The sequence below is a fragment of the Coturnix japonica genome, chromosome 14 (genome assembly GCF_001577835.2).
Source record: "Coturnix japonica isolate 7356 chromosome 14, Coturnix japonica 2.1, whole genome shotgun sequence".
Lineage (NCBI taxonomy): Eukaryota > Metazoa > Chordata > Aves > Galliformes > Phasianidae > Coturnix > Coturnix japonica.
The window spans coordinates 1,898,918-1,921,250 of record NC_029529.1 but is presented as its reverse complement, the minus strand read 5'-3'; the positions used below and the strand labels follow the sequence as shown (position 1 = coordinate 1,921,250).

The 22,333-nt window shown below is 43.2% G+C and overlaps 1 protein-coding gene across 1 annotated transcript; it reads right to left on the bottom strand.

Moving 5' to 3' along the window:
- Nucleotides 1–5,032: 5,032 nt before the first annotated feature.
- Nucleotides 5,033–12,531, bottom strand: FOXL3 (forkhead box L3). The gene is made up of 3 exons (XM_015877032.2): nucleotides 12,334–12,531; nucleotides 11,499–11,667; nucleotides 5,033–11,147 (listed from the first exon to the last, which is right to left on the bottom strand). Exons 1-3 carry the CDS (start codon nucleotides 12,438–12,440, stop codon nucleotides 10,665–10,667), a joined length of 759 nt encoding a protein of 252 aa, XP_015732518.1. The 5' UTR covers nucleotides 12,441–12,531; the 3' UTR covers nucleotides 5,033–10,664.
- Nucleotides 12,532–22,333: the final 9,802 nt, after the last annotated feature.

Genomic DNA, 22,333 nt, shown 5'->3' with positions numbered 1-22,333 from the left:
CAGAGAAGTGGCAATAAAATCACCTTTTAAATTTTGGATGGCTTAGAGCCATCAAGAGTTCAATGGCTTGTCCACACAGGGCGTGCTGGCTGCATGGACATTTACCATTGCTGAAATAGCTGCCATTGCTGAGCCTTGCAGTGAGCTGTTGCTGCAGAAGGAAGACAAGTGAGGGCACTGTTTAACTGACCATGTCTCGCGTCATCCTGCGCCTTAATCTCACAAAGGTGTTCTGGATGCCTGTTTGGGTCAGCGCCCTTCAGGAATCCAGGGGAAAGCATTCCCACTCATGGCTAAGCTAAATGAAGCAGAAACAAATGACTGTGATCTTCTACCTGAGTGCCTTTAAAGGTCTGCTCCCATGGGCTTCTTGCAGTGATTTCTGTGTTCATCTGTATCACTTGCTATTCCTGATGAAGAAAGAAGGCATGAGGACTGATCCACTGACCATGCAGTTTTTGAAAGTGCAGAATACTCCCATCCTTAGCAATCTCCAGTGGGCTGCCCACCAAAGCACCAGGTAGTAAACATACTCAGTGCCTTCAGTTTGGGGCTAATAGTGACCTGGGAGTGATTCTCCTCTCCTTGAGAACTTTCTTTTTGCAGCTTCCTTGAGTAGATAAAGCACAAAGGGCTGTTCTTATCTGTTTGTATTTTGAGGTTTCATGGCCTGATTCTCATTTGCGCTGAGTGAAGAACTGCGTGGCCTCATATTTCTTTCATGAAGAGTGGTGGAAAGAAACATTTTTGTGAGTGACCACAATGATCTTTTCCTTGCTGTTTGGCATCAGTGGCTGTATTCCATTCTGATCTAATTTGTGGCATTTCCTCCTCATATTTGTTGTTTTATATTATGTATTTAAATATGATGTATCCATAATATAGAAAATATGTTCTGTACTTCTCAGTACACACGTCTACAAAGGCTGATTCTTATGCTGTAATTCAAAAAACATGGATCAAAAGCAGAAATTAAAAGGAACAGCAGCCTCAAACATATTTAAGGTAATGGCATACTTTCAGGAGAAACAAGAGCACATTCATTTTCATACCAAGCCCAAGTACAGAGCCCTGGAAGAAGACTTGGATGGTACTATTCACTTGTTTTAAAGTCAGTGATATATTGCAACGGAAACAGGATGAGATATTCAATCTTTATACGACCATATAAATAAAACAGATTACTTAATTTCTTTTAAGTTACAAAGACCTGGACTTGTAACAGGAATCACGTGCATTTGTGAATTTATGAAACAAACATATCACTACCAACACCAAATTACATCTCAATCAATGTTAAAAGGCATCTGACATTTCCCTTTGATTTATGGATTAACCTTTACAGTTAATACAGTCTAGCATTTATTGTTTTCATCAGTTTGTGGTTTGGTAGTAACCCCAGAGCTCATTGCAGGGAACCAACTAAATTAATAGCTTTTCCCACCATGATCAAACAGCAAATGAAAAAGGCCTATTTTGCACTGCTGGTGGATTCTAATATTTAAACAAACCAAATAAACCTTTGGGAAAAACAAAGGAATTTTAGGTCCTGATTCTGGTGAACGTAGTTATTTATCTGGGGAAACACGAGAGGTGCCAAAACTGAGGTACACCTCATGACTGGGTTTAAAGTTGGCTAAAAGGCAATGTATTAAAGCTAGGTGATGTGAAATCAGTCCTGAAGTGGCAGCTGGAGGAATACATTTTGTTTGTGGATCAATTTGCAGGCAAAAATTAGAAAGTCTGTATACTTCATTGTCTGTAATGCTCTTTCTTCGTTTCCAAAAAGATTGGGGGATAAGAATGATGGGATGTTTTGCCAAGTTCTGCTTCCATTAATGGTGTTCAGATGCTGAGAGACTATGTATTGGAATGAGTAAGCATTAAGCAATTATCTGCATCACTTTGTGGAAATAATTCAAATACAAAGCTTTCTTGAATAAAACACAACACTGCCTTTAAATAACTAAGCTGGTCTTCCAAATGACCCTAAATGAGGGCTAATTATTCTAACAAGAAAAACATTATGCAACTTAAATTAATTTTAGTGACGAGAAGTCATTTAACTGGGAACTTTTTTTATTTCAAGCAGCATTTTACACACATTTAATCAACATGAAATTCCCATTAACTTTTGTATTGCAAGCAAAAAGGGATTAGAAGCTGGTTGAGCGTAACACAGCTTGGCTCCACTGGGGCTGCTGAGCAAGGTAGGGAAGGATTGTCCAATTCCAGGTATGGTTCTCTTCCACTTGGTTGGGATCAGAGATAGGCTGAGCCCAAGAGCTTTGAGAAGATGGACAGGCTTTGTTGCATCTGTACAACTTCTGTATTTCTCTTATTTTGTTCCAGACACCTCATGGTAGTGGTGAAATTTCTACTCTATTCTATTTGGAGGAAGGAAAACGTCACTCAGAAGCGTCATTCTTATCATATTTTGGCATATCTGCTTCCTGAATCTCTTAAACACTCATTTTTCATAAGGATCGCCCAAGGTTTCCAAGTCTTACAAGTCTGGGTTCATTACAGCTAAAGTCTCGTCTGAATTGCAAACATCTGGTATTGCAGAGAGATAGAAAGCCCTATACTTCATCCTTATTACAGTTTATAGTGGCCCCAACAGATGCTACCTCCCCCCTTGGGCAGTGACTGCAGGTAAGGATGTCTGTAATTACGGTACGGTGGTATCTGCCTCATTCACATGCACACCTCTGCCTTGCTGCGGGTGGGCAGGCAGGCACACAGAGCCTTGGGGACTTCTGAAGGAAAGAGGCGAGGAGAACTCATTAGCAGAAGCACTTTTCTCACAGATCACACAAGGAAGGGAAAAACCCATCAACTTTCCCACTTTGGCTGAACTTTCCTCTGGTAAAGGTTGGTCTGTTGTGGAGCCACGATCCATGACAACCCACTTGTTCTCAGCCTCTGTAATGGATGGCCATGGGTCATTACTTCAGGATGGCACTGAGGCTGGATGTGTAGCAAATGCTAACTAACCAGCTGGGCTTGGCATGGGAAAGTTCTCCAAAGGCAAAATCAAAGCTCTGTTTTCACAGAGCTGGAGATATTGAATGCCTCCCTCTCCCAGTACAGCTGGACTGTCTCAAGAAGAGCTAGATTCTTGAGATTCTGCATCCAGTTTTGCACCCAGGCAATTTTTGCAGGCTGATTTAATTACCCACTGCAATACCATCATCCCCACTTATAGGGACTCCTCTGTAAACTTCAGTAGTCCTCTTCTCATTTTATTTTTAACTGCCAACAAAGCCTATTTGTGGGTCTTTATGAAATGAACTGAGTGCAAAATTGCCGAAATGGCACAAAGTTTGCTTATGTGGGTGGTAGTGGGAATTAATATGTGACAGAAGTTGGAAAGTTTCTTACGTGTAGCTGGAGGTATATAACATAGGTATGCTTTACTTCATATTGGAAATGAGAAACAAGAAGATAATTCTGAAGAAATGAAATCCAAACCTTCTGTTCTGATCAAAGAATCACAGAACCATAGAATGGGTTGAAAAGGACCACAATGGTCTTCTGGTTTCAAATTCCCTGCTCTGTGCAGGGTCAGCAACCACCAGACCAGGCTGCCCAGAGCCACATCCAGCCTGGCCTTGAATGCCTGCAGGGATGGGGCACCCACAACCTCCTTGAGCAACCTGTTCCCTCTGAGTGAAAAATGCTTGTTCTCTTTGTCACAGAAAGCTAAAGCAGAGGCAAAAGAGGTGAAAGCAAATGAGGAGAATATAGAATGTTAATAACACGAGCTTCCTATAGATAGCTAATTTCAAAACAAATGCTCTGCACAGATGAACTCTCTGTACTGCCTTGCTGATGGGGATGTGAAGGCACAGGAAGAACACGACATGCCCCAAGGCATTGCCCCTGTTAGGGTCAAAATGGACCTGAATCTCTGGAGCCAGAAGGCTTTTTTCATGTGCTGCTCTAGTGTAAAGCCTGAAATACAGAAACAAACTGTTTTCTTGGCTGTATTTTAACAGCAAAAAGTAGAATTTCCTGCTATCTCAGATGAATGCATCATAATCAGAATATGGTTACATCTAATAAAGGAATCCACGTGCCACCACCAGCAATGCTCCTGTTGTAATTGCCTCTAGCTATTGCTACTAGAATTCAGATTGCAATTTCCTTGTACCATATGTCAATATTACTGGATCACAAGTGAGGAAACAGGAAGCCTGATAATCAATTTCAGTAGCTGTACAAGCATTAACTCACAGGTCTGGCGGATGGAAGAACTTTAGCTCCAAGTAATTGCAATCCAGAATTAAGACTGAGATACCAATTTCATGTGTGCCATACCGTGTCCATGAACCTATAGAGCCTAGTACACAGAGAATTTGCTTGCTAATAGGATTTTTCCTTACGAGAGGATATAGCAGTTGGGTTTATGTCTCAAGAACAGTGTTTGCTCTCCCAGAGTGAAATGGCAAACATGATGCAGTGTCAGGGTTAGGAGTGAAGATTTCTATCCATTATGGCATGCTCCTTCCTCTAGCTGAGGAAGTCAAGCTGGTGCACCCAGCAACCCAATGCTCTGACAGACTGATGGCACCCTGCTGGGGCCAGCCCTGGTTTCACTTTGTCCCCAGCTCTTCTGCCACAACAGCAAACCTGTCTGCAAGTATATGCTATGTGCTTACTGCCTGCTCTGGTTTCATGCACTGGAAAGCAGGAAGAGTCAAGCTTCATTTTGACTTTAGAACCAGAACTAAAACTCGATTAAAATGTTGCTGCTTGAATTTTAAAGTGTTGTTTTCAGTGACATGATTATGTGACCTACCTTTGTTTGTTATAAATCTAATACCACAAGTTACAGTTCAATGAATTCATATTTTATTTGAATTTTGTGTGTGTGTCTGAAGTAGCCTAAAGCTCTTTGAGAAACAATTGCACAAAACCATACGAGAGCTGCTAATTTATAATCTGCAGCATCACAGCACAACTAGTTTTTCATTTGGTTGAAAGGAAATGGTTACTTAGAACAACAAAGCAAACCATGTGTCCGTAGTTTATATTAAATGCCCTCGGTATTTATTAGGGATACACAATGTATCATCTTGAAAACATTTATTTTCCTGTAATTTCATCAACAGCAAAACAAAATAGAAAGTAATACAGTGTCACTCCCTTGCCAAACTGTAGCAGATTTGGGACAGTTTCCCATTGAAGGAAAATTTGAGATCCCAAGTCTGGGCATGAGCTTAGTGTAACTTGTTTATTTGGATGTGTACACCAGCCCCAAAACAGAGGTGCCATCAGAGAACACACAGAGGTCTTTGCACCGGGAATTCTGTCCCCAGCTGCCAACATCTGGTTTTGCTATGTTCAGCCCTTGGGCTTTTGGGAACTTCTTCCCTGTTTGTACATATCTTCCATTGAATTCAAGGAGTATTTTGTCTGGCTGAAAGACAGAGCCAAAGAAACCTGTGGAAACAAGCTGCTACTTTGTCTTGAGAGAACACCAAATATCTTATGGCAGGTATTTGGTTTTCTCTGCAGTCAACGCAGCATTTAATTTGAACAGTCTCTGGTCCTGGCAACAGTGAATGAAGTTTTGATCACTTGAACCCAAACTCCCACTCATTTCTGGAGATTGAGGATTCAACCTATGAAGCCAGTCCCAGATGTTCCAGTGCAGAATGATGTTATGGGCTGATTAGTGCTAAAATGCCTTCCAGGGCTTACTAATTGCTCATATAGCCCACAGCCTCTGTGAAGATTAAGACAGATTAATTACAAAACACAGCTCATTGCACCTACTATTTTCCACATTCATTTCTGCTTCTTTTTCTCATTCCTATAGAGTCCATGCTGGAAGGAGAAAGTGGCAGCAGAGGATAATGGTGACAGTCAATACTAGCACAGTGTCATGCCTCAAGCTGAAGAAGGGAAAATGGGAAGTAATTTTGATGTAGCAATAAATATCCGTGGCATGAAAACCTCAGAAAGGATTTTCAACTGGAGCAGATGTGCTTGGGACAGATGGCTAATGGTCAGCAGAGCCTTTGGGCTCAAGGGGAAAGTTGATTCCATCCTAATCTTTTTCCTGGGCAAAGAAAAACATGACAGCCTTTCACCATTAGCAGTTCTGGAAACTGCAGCTACAGGGGGCAGTTAGATCCACATACATGGAATTGTAAGGCCAAGTGCTGGTACCAGCAAGCATCCCTGCAATGAAAGGTAGCTCCCATTGCTGCAGAGCATCATCCCCTGCAATGGACTGACAATGAGCGGCATGGTAATACTGATCTCAAAAAGAGAGTTGGTTGGGTTATTGCAACTTCTAGTTTTCCTCTGGCAGTCCTCTGCAAGAGCTTATTTTCAGTTTCATAGTTATGGTGAGAAACATGGGGTGTTTTGATTCCTAATTTAGACTGTTTATCCTGAGAGATTCCAGGATCTTCATTTGAAAGATAAATTCAAACCTTGTTTTTCCTTTGCAGCGTGCATTCCATAACAAAAACATTGCATGCCATACTCTGCTACAAGGGCTTTGGAAGACCTTCATAACCATAAATTTAGGAACTTGTGGAACAGAATGGACTTTGGGATGGAAACAAGCCAGCTGGCCTATCTGGTCAGGTCCATCCCTTCTGTTTGAATTAACAGCTGGATTTCACAGTGGGAGAAATCCTGCAGTTCTTTCTCAGGCAAAATTCTCACAGTTGGATCTGACTCCAACTATTGTAATAGGGTGGGAGGGAGCATAGCTTACTTTGTTATTTTATGTTAGCTCTCTGGGTAAAAGAATTCCAATGTGAGTTCTGTAGGGCTTGGACCTACCCAGATCTTTAATTTAATGACCTGACATGCAATGTGAAGGACATTCCCAGTAGAAGAGAAACAGAGGGCATGCACTAGGATCTTTGTGCCTTGCAGTGCAAACAGCAGCCATGTTCTGGAGAAAGAAGCTGGATGCTGAGGCAGAATAAGGAGGAAGGATCATTTGTTGCTTGAAGGATGCTGTCTTGGAGATGAGTTGCTGACACATTTTGGCAGAGTGCGCGTGCAGAGATGTTGGGTACAAAATGCAGTGTTCATTTTCACACGTGCTGTTTCAGTTCCAAAAACAAATGAACCAAAGTTAATGGGTTTGCAAGGATTTGCACACAGCCCAAGAAACTGAGTCTTTGGAAGTCAAGTTGCTGCAGAGTGACCTGCCATAGTTCCATCCAAATCTTTGATTTGTCATAGGGATCCTTCCTTTAATAGGATAAATAAATACCTGGGATCCCTCAGTAAGACTGAACTTAGTTTGTCCGCAGACAGAAACCTCTCACCTTTTCCCATTGCAAAGGTATTCATGACACTATAAGTACGGGCTTACATTCCCCTTCCAGGCAGCTCCAGCCTTGGGACAGCCAGCATCAGCCCCCAAGGGAAGTACATCTTTTAGGGTTAGGAAATCCAAGACTCCTGAGTTTCCATTTGTAGCTAAGAAGACCCCTAAAAATGAGTTCAGCCAAACACCACTACCATTGCTCATGTTGTCTGCTGTGCACGACCATCCCAGTGATGGCATCAGTGGGGTGCAGACCCCTACCCTCACCCAGCGGAGATGGATGTTCCTATCAGATTTTTCTCTGGTGTTGGCTGTATAGAAGTTGCTGATGGTTTCTAAATGGAGCTGAAGAAATAGCACCAGGCTCAGAGTGCAGGGATAAAAAGAAAAATCTGTACTTTTTCCCCTCTTCCTCAAGAAAAGGTAATTTACGTAAATTTATCCACGACCAGCATATGGCAATAGCTCACAACTTTGTTAATGGAAACCTGGTGATCCATAACACTTGTGTGGGAGACATTTGCTCGGGGGTAATACAATATTAATGTTAATATCAATGATCGATCAGAGGATTTGCAAGAAAGGCATAAAGTATTTAATTATAATTACATTGGGAATGGCTTTGTAATGGCTACGACATTTGAATAAGGTCACGTCTAGCCCTCACCCCTGTTATGTTGTTCTATATTAAATGCCATTCACTTTAAGTGCTGGAAACCTTTCTGGAGTCGTCAGAATATAATACAGTGGGTAAATTGAAATATGTCCCTTCATTTTTTGAAATATGATTGATATCCTTTGCAAAACAAATGTTAACACCTATTGGTACACAAATTTCTTTGATTATATGTTAGAGAAATGCAAGTAAGACAGTCTCTCCTAGCAGGTACTTTACTGTGAGCAGAGGAAATGGCTATTTGTGAATATTAATTCATCTTATTGTAAATGGTTTTGGATCTCCATGGGTATATTTCTGCCTTTCCTAATGCATTTATGCTGCATTGCTTAACAGCCATAATGGTTCCTCCATTGGTCTCAGCAGCCCTCTGTGTTCCTCTGGGTGAGATGTATGCTCGATAGGAACTTCTGCTGTCATTTAGTTACCTTTTGCAGGAACAAAGACCAAATAGTAAGAAATATTTGCACACTTTGTGGCAATAAAAAATATATTTCAAATGTAGTGCTGATGTGTAGAATAACTATTGGACCAACAGCAGCACTGTCACATTTAAAGCAATCAAGAAAAGGAGACGAGTGTTAAGAGTGAATACGTAATTGCGGGGTGGAAGCAAGAGAAGCACAAATACCACCATGCATAGGAGTACATGCAGACATTGAAGTACCCATGGGGTCATGCTTCCCACACCTACATACTGCCATGTGTGCCAAGGGTGCAACATCTCATCTCTCTTCAGGTGAGAATCCATCCGCCAGTGAGCCTAGAGATTTTCCAACATTGGTGCACATGGCGCATGGGCCAGGTCTAACCCTTCACATTGTGTGTTCAGATGATAGCAGCCAGAATGAGTGTGGATTTGCAGTGAATAGAGAGCTCCCTTTGGAGGCACACTTTGGTCACAAGAAGTCATCCCTCAAAAGCTCAGAACACACACAGCAAAGCAACTTTGACATGATTTTCCATTTGGCCTTTCTTGAAGAAGCAAAAACTTTGGTGTGCCACAGAAGTGCCTGAAGACAGCAAGTTGTCTACTTTTCCACCCCAAAAAACAAGCATTTATTACCAATCAGTGTGAAATATTGCTGATGGTGAATTGTGAGTAAGCGGCAGGACTTCCAGCAGCACAGCTACATACATCATGCATTTTTACAACATTTAAGTGCAGTGATATCGCTCCCTTTCTCAATAACAATATATAAGAATTTATAGTATAAATGTACAATATATATTAGACACAATGTAAAATAACTTAGTGAAATGTCAAAGCTTCTGCATAAAAATTCAAGTCATGCCTGAGCATACCTCTAGAGCAATTTGCTCAGTCTTATCTTGTATACCTTCATTTTGTTCATGTTGCAAAGATAACTTTATCTCTCTACATAACTGCTTAAAACCACCAGAATCCTTGGCTGTTTTTTTGCCTTCCTTAGGCTATTTTTCCGGTTGCCAAGCCAAAACCAAGGCTTTGTGGCATCTCTGCTGATGCTGCCATTCAGTACCAGGAAGTTTCTTATTGGACAACTTACATAAAAACCAGTTCCTAAATGTCATGTAGAGCTCAGCGTTGTCCTTCAGGTTCTGTTCTGAAACATCCCACAGTGTGTAGATGGTGCTGGAATGGCTTTCATTTGGAATGGAGATGGGGAGCTAATGTTGCTCTCCGTACAATCTTCATCTCACCAGCTTTCCTGAAATCCCATCAGGTACCACTTTATCAATTGCTAGCAAGAAGGATCAATATAAATCTTTTTAGTAGGAATATACAACTTGTCTCAGAGCAGGTAGGTGGAATTCTGGCTTTGGCTGACGCAGAATGCAGCTTCTTGCAGCCCCAGGTCTTTCTTCATACTTGTTAAACAAAATGTGACCAAGGGCTTTCCTGCAGCCCTGGAGACATTTGCTGGTAGTGCAAGGGGAGAGGGGAACTTCTGTTTTTAAATGAAGGTATGAGGAGACCCCACACCTCTGTCACATCATCTATTGGTGTCTGCCAGTATTCAACAGCCTCACAACCAGCATTCATGTGGTTAGCCTGAACACAGCTTCTACAGCTGGAACAATTCTGCTCTGAACGTCAACAAAAATATACCTTAAGCACGTATTAACAGCTATATTTGCTAAATAACAATGGATAAAAGCTGCGTTAGTACACAGCAATTTGGGACATGATGCTAAAATCAAAATTCATAGAAGACTGATTTTCTGTGATTCATTTTTAAGGAAACAAATCCCCACCCCCAAGCCTTTACATTCTTAGCCAGTGTAAATGGACAGAATGACACCGTTGTGGATCAGCTCAAGAGCTGAGCCATACATTTCAGTGGAATTAACCCAAATTTCCACCAGTGAAAGTGGAATCAAATTCACTTTGTCTCTAAGAAAGCGCTGGGCTGGGGAGCAAGTCTCTTCTGTCAGATTCTGCTTGAAGAAGGAAACTCTTTGTGGTGGTAGATGGTGTCTGTGATAGTTCAGAAAACAAAGCGGGGTTATGATGAATTTCAGCATGGCAAAAACTGATACTGGTGACAGTTATTTGCACTTCAAGCACAGCACAGTTCTTTGGGTACAGATGGAGAAGGGGTAACCCCTTCTGAGTGCTGCTTAGGAGGAGGAGGCAGACGGCTGATGGCAGCGATGGCAGCCTGTACTGCAACCTGGACTTTGATACCACGAATAACTTCACATTGTCCAGAGCTGGAGATTGATCTGCTGGGCCTCCAGTAGGTGATATTTATTTTCTTGCATATTATACTGAGATCTCAGGACAGGCAAAGGGTCGGGGGCTGAAAGAATGTAATCGATGCTGAATTTTATTTCAGAATCCGATTTTGCTAAGGAGGAGCTGCTCAGGCTCTGCCTGCTGGCTGTGCTGTTTGGAGCAAACCCACGGGGCTCCAGTAGTCTTGGTTCTGAGCCAATTCTTTCATGTATGCTTTCAGAAGAGGAAGCACTGTTTAAAGCAGTGTCCGTAGGAGATGTATCAGGGGACGAAGACCCTTTCCCTCTGCTTGATCTCTGCTCTTTATGTTCCTTTTTCATATTCCTTCTCCTCCGTCTTCTCCGGTAATTCCCATTTTCAAAGAGATCCAGCATGGATTCGCATCCCGTTGCAAAGCTCCAATAGTTTCCTTTCCCCTTCTCATTCCCTTCTGTTCTGGGAACCTGTATTTATTTAAAGGCAGTTCAGTATTTGTATGCGTTACAGATGTTGCTGCTTAACATCTGCATTCATTTACATTCAAGAATGGTGTAAACACATATGACAAGACTTTTAAGCCTATTCTGTTTCATTGCATGAATAGGATGCAAACTCTAGCCTCTTCTGTTTGTTATCTATTAGCACGCATCAGACAGGGATATACTCTTTATCTCTGTAATTGACAGCTTAGGGAGATTTAAGTGATTTGTGGCTCAGCGGTTCTTTTGCCTTCCTTCCTAGTGATGAGACTATTCCTGCATAGTTTTTTTTAGCCATGCACAGTTTGTAAGTAAATGCACAGTTACAGGTCTTACCTTTACAAAACAACTGTTTAGTGATAAGTTATGCCGGATGGAGTTCTGCCAGGCTCTTTGATTTGATCTGTAGTAAGGAAATTTCTTCATAATGAAGTCATAAATGCCAGAGAGAGTGACTTTATTTGAAGGACTTTGCTGGATGGCCATTGCAATTAAGGCAATGTAGCTGAAAAAAAGGAAAACTTGCAGTTACACCATCACCTAACCCCCACACTCTGTTATTAGGACCACACAGGTCTGTGTGTGTCCATGATTCTGCTTCCAAAAGTTCTCCTTTCCTGCACACTGACCCGAGATGCCCCAGGATGAGCCCTGAGCGTGGTCACTGCAGTAACCAGCACAAGAAGCAGGCAGCACTTCCAAGCAATTGAGTCCCAAAGGGTTAAAGGAAGATCACCCTCCTCATAAACCCCATCAGAAAAGTTTCTGTGAGCCAAAAGGCTGCAGAGATATTCCTCACCAGAGCCTTGCCTGGTCAAGGAATGGACCTCAGCTGCCCCAACAGCACCTACCGCGCATCTTCCCACCACCACACTGAGCACTATCTACATCCCACTCCCCTGCTGGCATGCTGCACATCTCAGTCCTCTTCTCCTGGGGCTCCAGGAGGTCAGAAAAGATCCTTTGAGCTCAGCACTGTGACCCCCACATGAGACAAAACAAACTGTGAGCACTACAAGCACAGGAAGGGGGAAATGTACCCACCATAGACCCAACCCCACCACACACATTTGGGATGAGGAGCCCCACTGCCTCACACACTCCAATCTCACCATCCCACAGCTCAAAAACCCTCCCCAAAGCTGGGGGACTTGGAGAAACTTCCTCTTACCTATACGCCGGTCTGGTGAATTTCTTCTCTTCGTCAGAACTACAGGTAGGATAATCATCGCCATCATAATTAAAGCAGTTATAGGGGTACTGCGTGTTGTCAAACATCGTTCTGCTCCTTGCTCAGCTCCCGTGGAGTGAGAGAGATGGAGTGATGTTTCTCAGAGCGTGGGCTCCCTCCTCCCTTCTTCCCTCCCCTCTGTCTGCCTCATTCCCTCTCTCCCCCCTCCTCACTCTCCCTCTCCTCCATACACACACACACTCTCCCTGTTGGGGTGGGGATTGTTTTTGCAATTCTCTCGTCCCAGACAGCCCGTCTGTTAGGATATAATTAATTTATTTTTTATTTTCCTAGGGGGGTGGTGGTGGGGGGTGGTCTGTTACTGTTATTGCTGCTCTCACCCCCAAAGGGGCTGCGGAGCCGGGCTGGAGCTGCTGAGTTGGGATGACCCATTGCATCGGACTGTGCCAGCCGGTAGCCGGCAGCTCGCTGGGTGGTCTGGGTTGGAGTGGGGCCACTGCTTCCCCCACCACATCCCAACGTGACAAAAGCAAACAGCATGGTGCTAATAAATCGTGCTTCAAGGTCCCCGCTTGGAAATTCAACTTTGAGAGTGGAGTCCCCCTGCAGCCCCCCAGCCCTCCCTCTTTGGCTTTTCTCTCCCCCCAGCAAAGCGGGGTGCCTTCCTTATTTATTTATTTCTGGAAACTCGACGTTCGATGAGCGGACGATCCATTCATTCGTCCCAATCTGCAGTCTATAATGCGGGATAATAGACATAAATTATATTTCCGTGACTAAAGGAAAATGTGTATGTTCAAAGAGAGGAGAACAGAGGGATACGAGGGACTACTGTCAAGCAGGAAAGTAAAAGGAAAATAGCTGTAGGCAGGAGAGCTGCCTGTGTGGGCTTTGATCTGAAGGATGAATTAGACTAATAGCCCTGTGTGTTGGCATCCAATACTGTAACAATTTAATAGTTTTTCAATGCTTTGGAGTGTTTTCCAACAAGTGATGTAAACTGAAGACATCACACGCTGTTTCAGAGGGGGCTAAAAAGGTGTATGCCACATGATAATTAAATTATTTGAAGATAGCTCTGTCCCAGGAACCAGCCCTGGGAGAAAATGGGTATTGGAAAAGAGAAAGCAAATTGGTGTGCAGAGAGTTGTGTGGATCGAAATATAAAGGCAGAACCACTAGCAATGCAACTGTGTTTTCTATAGCATCTTTCATACAAAGTATGTCCCCAAACCCCTTTTGGAGTTAAAGGATACAATTAGAGGAAAATTCATCCAAATGATAAAGAGCCCTTCAAAGTGACGTTTAAAGGGCTCCTGGGGTTTTGGAAAAGACAGACGTAAGAAAGCTTTTTTCTGTGGAATATAACAATGCAATATAGCAGGGAGTAGGGAGAAATATATGGCATGAAAAAATAGATAGAAGAGGTGCTTTCTGAGGAAGGTGAGGCCAAGCAGAGAAATCCAAAACAAAAAATTATCTTCACTCTAAAATACATCAATGGGCATATGCATGAAGCATCCACTGCAGAGGAGGTCTTAATACAAAGGGTCAGCAACTGCTGCCCAAGGCACAAGCAGGGCTTTGAGTAAGATGGAGCAGGTTCAGCGATGAAGGATGAAATATGCAAGGTCTGATCTTCATTCTCTGTCCAGATGGACTGAAAAGGTTTAAATAAAGAAGTTGGTGGGCTGTGGACTCGGGAAGACTTTCCTGCACTGCAGCAGTCCTCCTTGAGAAACAAGCACACCTCCACGTGGGTTTGTAGCAGTGGTTCTTCACATGGGAGAGGTTTTGCCTCTCTGACATTCCCATGACACAAGCATTGTGGTTTCAGACTTACAATAATCTCTGAAAATGAGTGCTGGGGTAGCTGCTCTTATTTCACACAACCTGTTGGTTCCCTTCATTAAACTCTTAGATACTCGATAAAACTCGCTTTGGTGAGAAGAAAGTCAGGCTGTGGATTTGGACCAAAACCTTCATGTGCTTGCAAGAGTGTGTGGTAGGGGAACTTTTCTGTAAAGGGAGTGACAGCAAAAGAAAGCAATGTCATTCTTTCAGTAATGTGATGTCCCTCAATTCCTACCTGTTCTTGACTGCAGTCAGTTCACCTGTGCTTGGCACATCTGTAACGTGCACCACCATAACATGTCCAGAGAAGGACAATGAAACTGGTGAGGGATCTGGAGCACAAGTCTTAGGAGGCTCAGGGAGACTGGGAGAAGAGGAGGCTGAGGGGAGACCTCATTGCACTCTACAACTTCCTAAAGGGAGGTTGTGATGAGGAGGTGCTTGGCCTCTTCTCCCAAGAAACAAACAGAACCCGAGGAAATGGTTGCAAGTTGTACCAGAAGAGGTTTAGATTGGACATAAAAAGAACTTTTTCTCTCAGAGGGTGGTTGGGCACTGGAATGGCTGCACAGAGAGGTGGTGGAGTCACCATCCCTGGCAGTGTGCAAGAGGTGTCTGGATGAGGAGCTCCAAGAAATGGTTTAGTGGCTTGCTGTAGCTACGGTAATGGGAGGGTGGTTGGATTGGATGATCTTGTAGGTCCTTTCCAATCTTGTGATTCTATGATTCTATGATAACAGATAGCCCTGTTCTGTGACACAGGACATGGCCACCATCTTCCTCACCCTTTGCTGTGGAACAAAACCCTTCAGATAACTTCGTGCTTCAGAGACTGCTTTGTGGCTTTACATCCAGCAAATGCCTGTGATGTGCCATGGGATCCAGTGCCTCTGGAGAGCATCTCAGGAGTGAGACTAAGGGTGGCTGGAGCAGGGCACAGTGGTCAGAGACATAAGGAAACTGCTGCCCGTGCCATCTGTCTATCTTTTTAAAGCCCAAAGACTGATGTTTTATTCCCATGAGAATGTTTATGGTCCAAATTATACTCCATAAGAATTATATTCATAAAGAATTGCCAATGTGCTCTTCTGGGCATCGTGGTTGTGCTGGCAGGTGCTGTGCTTACGGTGGCAAAATATTGTACGATAGTTTTTTCCTAGCATCTGTGTGGCCATTACAGTTTAACTAGAAGAACTGTAACTCATCGCTGTCGTTACCGTAAAAGCATAATTATGCCAGGCTAGGGCTTCCTTGTGTTGTATATTTTCAAAACACAAAGTCATAAACCATTTGATTTGAGCTCGTAAATCGGTAATAAAATCGCCGTGAAAGATTTGACTATTTCTTTTTTTCTTTTTAATGTCGATATTAAAAAGTTATATGCAATTTTTGTAATTATGATACAGGTTACAAAAATTGTACATGAAATGCAGGCTGGTAGAAAATCCAAAGAGGGCTGAATTTTAATTTCTTAGTGTAATGGTCACTCTGCAACATATGCGATGGGGAAGAGATTCCTGTGGGCTCAGCTGAAGCTGTGGTAGTGGTGGCACCTGGCAGCCCAATTAAGAGCTCTGATACTCAATTCAATAGTGACCACATCTAGGAAAAGCAGAGCTATGCCACACTGTACACCCAGTTCCCACATTGCTCCCTTTTTCACCCACGTTCATCTACTGACTTGTTCTCCTTTCTCCTTCTCTTTCACATGACTGAATAGAACTTCATGGAAATAAATACAGTTTGCACCACAGTTTGCAATTTTCTGCCAGGGCTTAGCAAGGATTGTTTATGATTACTAGAGAGAGGATTATTTGGAGAAGCATTCTTCATCTGCACGCCTTCAAGCTGCAGCATTGGAAACTCGTGCATAAAACACAACTTAGGTTTCTACCAAACAGGAATGTGAATAAGAATCCTTGGCTGACAATTCATAACATCAGCGTTGGTATTAAGAGAGCAACTATATAAACTAGCTCAGATATATTATTCCTGCCTTAGGTAGATGCAGAGATTCACAAGATATATGTGAAAACCCATTCCTGGGGATGCTCAGTGTCTTTTCATAGTGAGAACAAGGAACAGAATTGTTTAAAGTGAGAAAAGCTTTCTGTCATACCTGCTTCTAATTTGGGACTGTTGGACAAAAAAGCAACGTTGTCAGGAATTCCATCTGACCTGTGGGCTTTCCATGGTCCTATGATGTCCTGTGCGCAGTCACCAGCATGGGCTGTTATTTCTGCTTGGTGTGCAGCCACAGTGCCCCACATCAATTGCCATGCGTGGGGGAGATGACACACGCAGTGCTGGGCTCCTGGTGGGGCTGATCACGGAGTGACCCGGCCATTACAGGAATCAGCACTGTGTTGTGCTATTTGCTCCTTCTCTCCCATGGGGTCGTGGTTTCAAAGTCAGTGCAGAGAGATGGTAAGCAAATCTCAAATTTTAGCCATTTATTAGGCTAAATTGTTGGATTTTTTGTGGATTTACATTCTGCTTAAAAGCAGAAACAATAGGGAGAGGAATAAAAATATCAAAAATATTGTTTCTTAAAATGTATTTTTAGGTTGATCAGAATGCTTTGGGTTTACCTAAAATGATTTCAGAACACCCCAAACCAGAGACACTCCATCTTCGGTTTGACCAGGACATCTCTGGAGGAGGGATGCTGGTGATTAAAAGGATGCATAGGAGTTTCTGTATTTGATACAGGGAAACGAGGCATTTGTTCAGATTTTGACTGTTCATGGCTTGATATTCTCCTTCTCAGTGACACAAAATGAAATCCACCTCTTTGACTCCACAAATAGATGGGATAAAGTACATTGGGGATGTGCAAGACCGCATAGGAGACCTGGCCTTCATGCTGGCAGCTTTGTTCCTCCCTCGTCTGTGAAAGACTCACTGATCCATGAGACTTCTGGAGACAAAAGGAGAGAGCTGGAGGATTTGCAGATGGGATAAATCACGTGGTGATGCCTATTCTTTGCAGCACGGTGCACCTCTCGGACTGGCATGGCATTCACGCTTTGACACAGTCTACACTTGTTTACCAAAAATGGACATTCTCTTGGCACAGCTGCCATAGCTCATCCATCTTTGGTCATTTCTCATTTCAGCTATGTACAAAATCATTTGGCTATAGGACTCACTTCGTACGTTGTTTGAATTCTGCACCAGACACAGCTAATAGCTCAGGCCAGGAAACTTGTTCCAGATGTTAATTAACTCCCCTCTGCATTAACTGGAATCACACAATTAAGGCCTGATTATTTATAAAATCATTTTGTCCAGAGAATGATGGGAATGAACACAAACATCCTGGCTCACACTTCCACACAAATGTCTGTGCGCTGCTAAATGGAGGAAACTGGCACCAGTCATCCCACACATTCATTTTTGGCCGTCTTCTTTATTGCAGAGCATAAAGGTCAACAGGCAGCCAGGCATGGAGGAGCAGTGCTGAGGTGAAGAAGCTAATCCCCAGATGTGACAAGGTTTGCTATTGGGACACCAGAGGGTGTTGAAGATGTCTCTTAAATATCCCATCGGCCACGGGTCTCTCCTGCACTCGTGAATCTAAAGGATAGAACAGTCTCGTTTTACCCACGCACAAATTACAGTATTTAGGGGGTTGGTAGCCACCAAGGGGCTGGCCACTGTGTGATGTTTTCTGTTCTCTACCACATGTCTCATTGTTTAAGGGGCTGTCTGGGGGTTGCACAAGCATTTAACAGCTCCACGAGACAGGATATTTAAAGTGGTTCAAAGTCCATCAGCCTTGCACACAGCTTGGAGTCAGAATCCATGATTTTTTATTATGTGGTGCAGCAAAATGGACAAACGCAAGGCTTTCTGCAAGAAGGTCCTAACAGGTTTTGCCTTAATTGGCAGACTGCATGCGGCCTTGTAAGAGCAAACAGCAGAGTGGCAATGCAGGTTTCCAGCTTCTTGAAGGATGTGCATAAATTCTCTGGGAGTTGCATGATGAATCCTAGAGCCACGCAGATCAAACTGGCAGGAGTAAAGTAACTGGAACCTGGGTCTTATGCATGTGCTGGAGATGGGGATGGCAGCCAGGGACTGTCCAATTATTTTTCCTTCAGGTATTTTCTAGTTTCTCTACCAGGTGTAACCTGTGGCTGCATAAACCTTATAGAATATTCCAGTTTCCTCTAAAGCCCATCTTTCAAATGGGTTCATGCCTTGTATATTGTCTCTCTGTTGCCAAATGGTGATAATGTTTCTCCATGATCAATATGATTTCTTTTTTTCCCCATAGAAAACACATCTCTCCAAACTCACTGATATGATTTGAACCAAGTTCAGTCATCAAGGCTTTTCTTTCCTTAATTCTGGAAAAAAAAAAAAAGAAAAAAGAAGTAAATATGTTTTGATAATCCCAGTTAAACTGCTCTCTTTCATTCCAGGACAAACACTTGACAGCAAATGTGTCAGGGACATCCGATTACATTTTCCACAATGCCAGACATAAGCCTTCTTTTCTTCCTCTGAGTTAGAATAATCATTCAAAGTTCAGCATTTATCATCCTTGGAGTATTTGGCAATCTATCACATGAAAGAGTCTCAGCGGAGGGCCATTGGCTAACACTGTGTTTTGAGGTTTCTGCTGATAGCTCCTTAAAGAGGTGTAAGCTCCCTTCTTGCTTTTCCAGCCTTTTCATCTTGTGAGAGGCTTCCCGATGCTTGCAGTGGAGTCTAAAGAGAAAAAAGCTTTGATCTTTGTCTCCTGAAGTGCTTTCTCACCATCAGTACAGTTCCAGGTGAAAATATTTGGAGTGCAATGCTCCTCTCTTGGGCTCTGTTGTTGATAGGAAGGTGAGAGAGTTAATGACAATCTGTTGGCAAAGTCATATTTTGTTTGAAATATTCAGTGTGCTAAAAATTATTTGTAGATATTTAAAAGAAAAAAAAAAAAAAAACAAACAAAAACCACCAGCACTGATTTTGTTTCCCACTGATTTTTGACCTTTATCAACATTTCAGTTTGATCGTTTTGAAACGCCTTTAGGATTTCCAAGTGTCCAAAGCCCAGTTGTAGCACCAAAAACTTTCCACTTTCCTTTTGTTCAGTGGGAAGGTCCTTCATCCAGACAACAGAATTTAACCAAATGAGAGCTCTGAGACACCGGGCATTTAATGCAATGAATCCTTCCCATTCATCATGCCCCATATGTGTTTGTAAATAAATTCCCAGTTTACCACATATTTTGACTAAAAGCTGAAGGTTGTGTGATGTGAGAGTCAAATCCTGTGTGTTTTCTGTCTAAATTGCTTCTGCAGCTGCCTGTTAGAGTGGATACATAAGATAAAGCGTTGTTATTTACAGCTTACCTCTCTGCTGATGACTCTGTGAACACAGTTTGTTTTTCTTTTGCATCTTGCTTATTTTCCAAGTTGTTCATCAGTTCTTACAAATAATTCTTAGGACTTCAGGATTTAGAAATACAGGTTGTGACTGATGTGCCATGAGTCCATCTGTAATGTCAGAGCCTGCTGTTATGATGGCCTCCAATAGAAGCTGTAGTGTAGACTGATCCATGATGGAGTGGTGCAGGTGAGACACCGGGATGGTTTCAGACATTGTTTCTTTGCAGCTCTGTCAGTCTTAACAAACTGATATATTTCCATTCTGTCTCTTCACTATAAGGCAATCTGGAATAAAAAGAAGGCACAATCACAAAAAGGAATTTTCCGTGCTCTGATCCACATCCAGAGCAGGTGCTCCTACTGTCCAACACCCAGCACTGACCTGAAAAGAAGCAGTGATACAAGAGTGGTGGTTATTCTGCTTCATGTCCCAACCAAACCACACTGTGTGTGTACTAAAACAAACAGCAGAGATCAGCAGTAGGAGCATCCTCCCATGTCAGCTGCCTGACAGCAGGAGAACAAGCACAGCATTTGCTGACAAAGCTGGGCCTGGTGATGCTCACTGTTATTTGTTCGGCATCCTTGGGAAAGGCTCAAAGCATCACCCACCTGATGGGCTCTGAGCTGCTAAAGGCAACTGACACTGCAGGAGCAAACCAGAAATAATCTTGAAGGTCACTCAGATCTGGAGATGTGTATTAGCACTGACAAAGGTTATCAGTCAGAATCAAGATGGAGTTATGTTTTCTAGGAAGAAGGACGCAAAGTAGCCATGTGATCACTTAAATGAGCAGAGGATCCTATTCTGGCAAGTGCTGCAGAGATATCTGCTGGCAGTTCACTATGTAGGCTGAGAAACTGGAGCATGGAAGTTTTACAGGTCACATGTTCTGAGCACTCTGCAATAACTGTGTCTGGGGAGAGAACACTTCCAGTTAGCTTAATAAATCAAAATCAGACGCCAATATCGTGGGAGGGCAATCTGAGTAAGGAGTTCTTATTTGCAATTTGAAATAGAACAATATAGATATTTTGGATCCCAGTAACTCTAAATTTGAAGCATGCAGCATTCATCTCTGCCCTTTTTATGGCTGAAGGCCTCTGTATCTCTTGCTAGCTTTTGTGGGGAAAATTTCTGCTAAAAAATGTCACTGCAACTATTTATGTCTGTCTGTTTGGTATGGGGTTGAACAGCACCAAGCAGAAAGCCAGAGATGTATTTAGATTCCTTCCCCTGGAAGATGGGTGGGGATGGACATGTTCTTGATTAAAACTGGGACTCGGGAAGACTGTTTCCCAAGGTTATTTTTGGTTGCTGGAGCCTGTATCTAAAGCTTGTCTCCTGGCTCCAACCCTTACACGATCCTATCTGATTCGGCCAATTTGGAATTGAATCTGTTTTTAGAAGTAAAGGAGAGCAACTGCTCACAGGTTTTAAGGGATGTCCCCAGATTTCTTCAGGACAGGGCAAAGGGGTTTGAGGCCATCTGGATCTCACAAATGTAATTGTCCTGCAGCTGTTGACAGATAAGGGGTAGACTGGGAAACCTCCAAACTTCCTTGGGGGGTCTAGGGATGGAGGCCTTGGTGTAAGAACAGCCACCTGAAATGATTTTGTGTCATCAGCTTCTCTGTGTGGCAGAGCTCAGTGGGACGAGTTGTGCTGTGCTGTGAGAAGAGATGAGAGGTGAGATGATGACATGCTGGAACAGGAATGAGGGGTTGCTGGGATGGACCTCGGAGCTTCACATCTGCTCCTCTCTGTCTGCAACGGGGAAGGCAATCCACAGGTCCTGTGGGAGGCAGAACATGGCATTTATGAGTGATTTTCCATTCAGGGGTTATTTAACATGATTCAAGGGGGCAGGACCAATGACACTGTTCAATACTCAGAAGATAGAAATGACTTGTCAATCCTGGAGACACTAATCCTGAGCAGATAATGAGCACACCTGCCTTACTCGAGGCCATCCCCAGCAGTTTGACTTGAAACTGCAATGACAAAGTGCATTTTCTGAATGAAATGCTCCAGCTGAGGCTCAGCTGCATCCTGGAGCTGCACCAGGATGATCCCAGCACAGAACCAGGATCTGATGGGACACTGAAACCAGGCAAAGGGAAGGACTGCAAACCCTGCTATGCTCTGGTGCTCTGTGCCCTGGGCAGCAGAGGGCCTCCTATTGATTTGCCCTGATCAGACTTATGCTGGTTTTAATGAGAGGAGAACCCAGGACGTGGCAGATTGGGAAGAGGAGCAATTCTGTCTGCAGCCATGCCTTGCTACATATTCCTTCAGGATCAGCTGCTGCTTCTTGCTGGGGATGACATCTCCCTTTTAATGTCTGCATGGTTCCTAACATAGCAGCTCCTTCCACAGCTGTGTAGCACCTCACAGCTCTCAGCTAAAGCAACAAGCCAGCAATAGTCGGTCATGGTAGACAAATGGTTGGTCATCTTAAAGAAAAGGAAGCAAAGGGAAGACAAGAGGGAGGGCTGCGTGTGGCATATAGTATGAATGCTTACCAGTTAAGGGTTGACCAATGCTAACAAAGGTCCATTAGAGTAGCCTGATAATGAGGGCAGGGAAAGTTTCCTCCTGTAACGATGCAGAGCTCCTTGCTTTGCTGCACGTTCAGTATTTGCAGCAGTGTATGTTTCTGCAGAGCTGCTCCAGCTGCAGTGAGGAGGCAGTAGGGACATAGAAACGTTTCCTATACAGCGGGATGTGGAA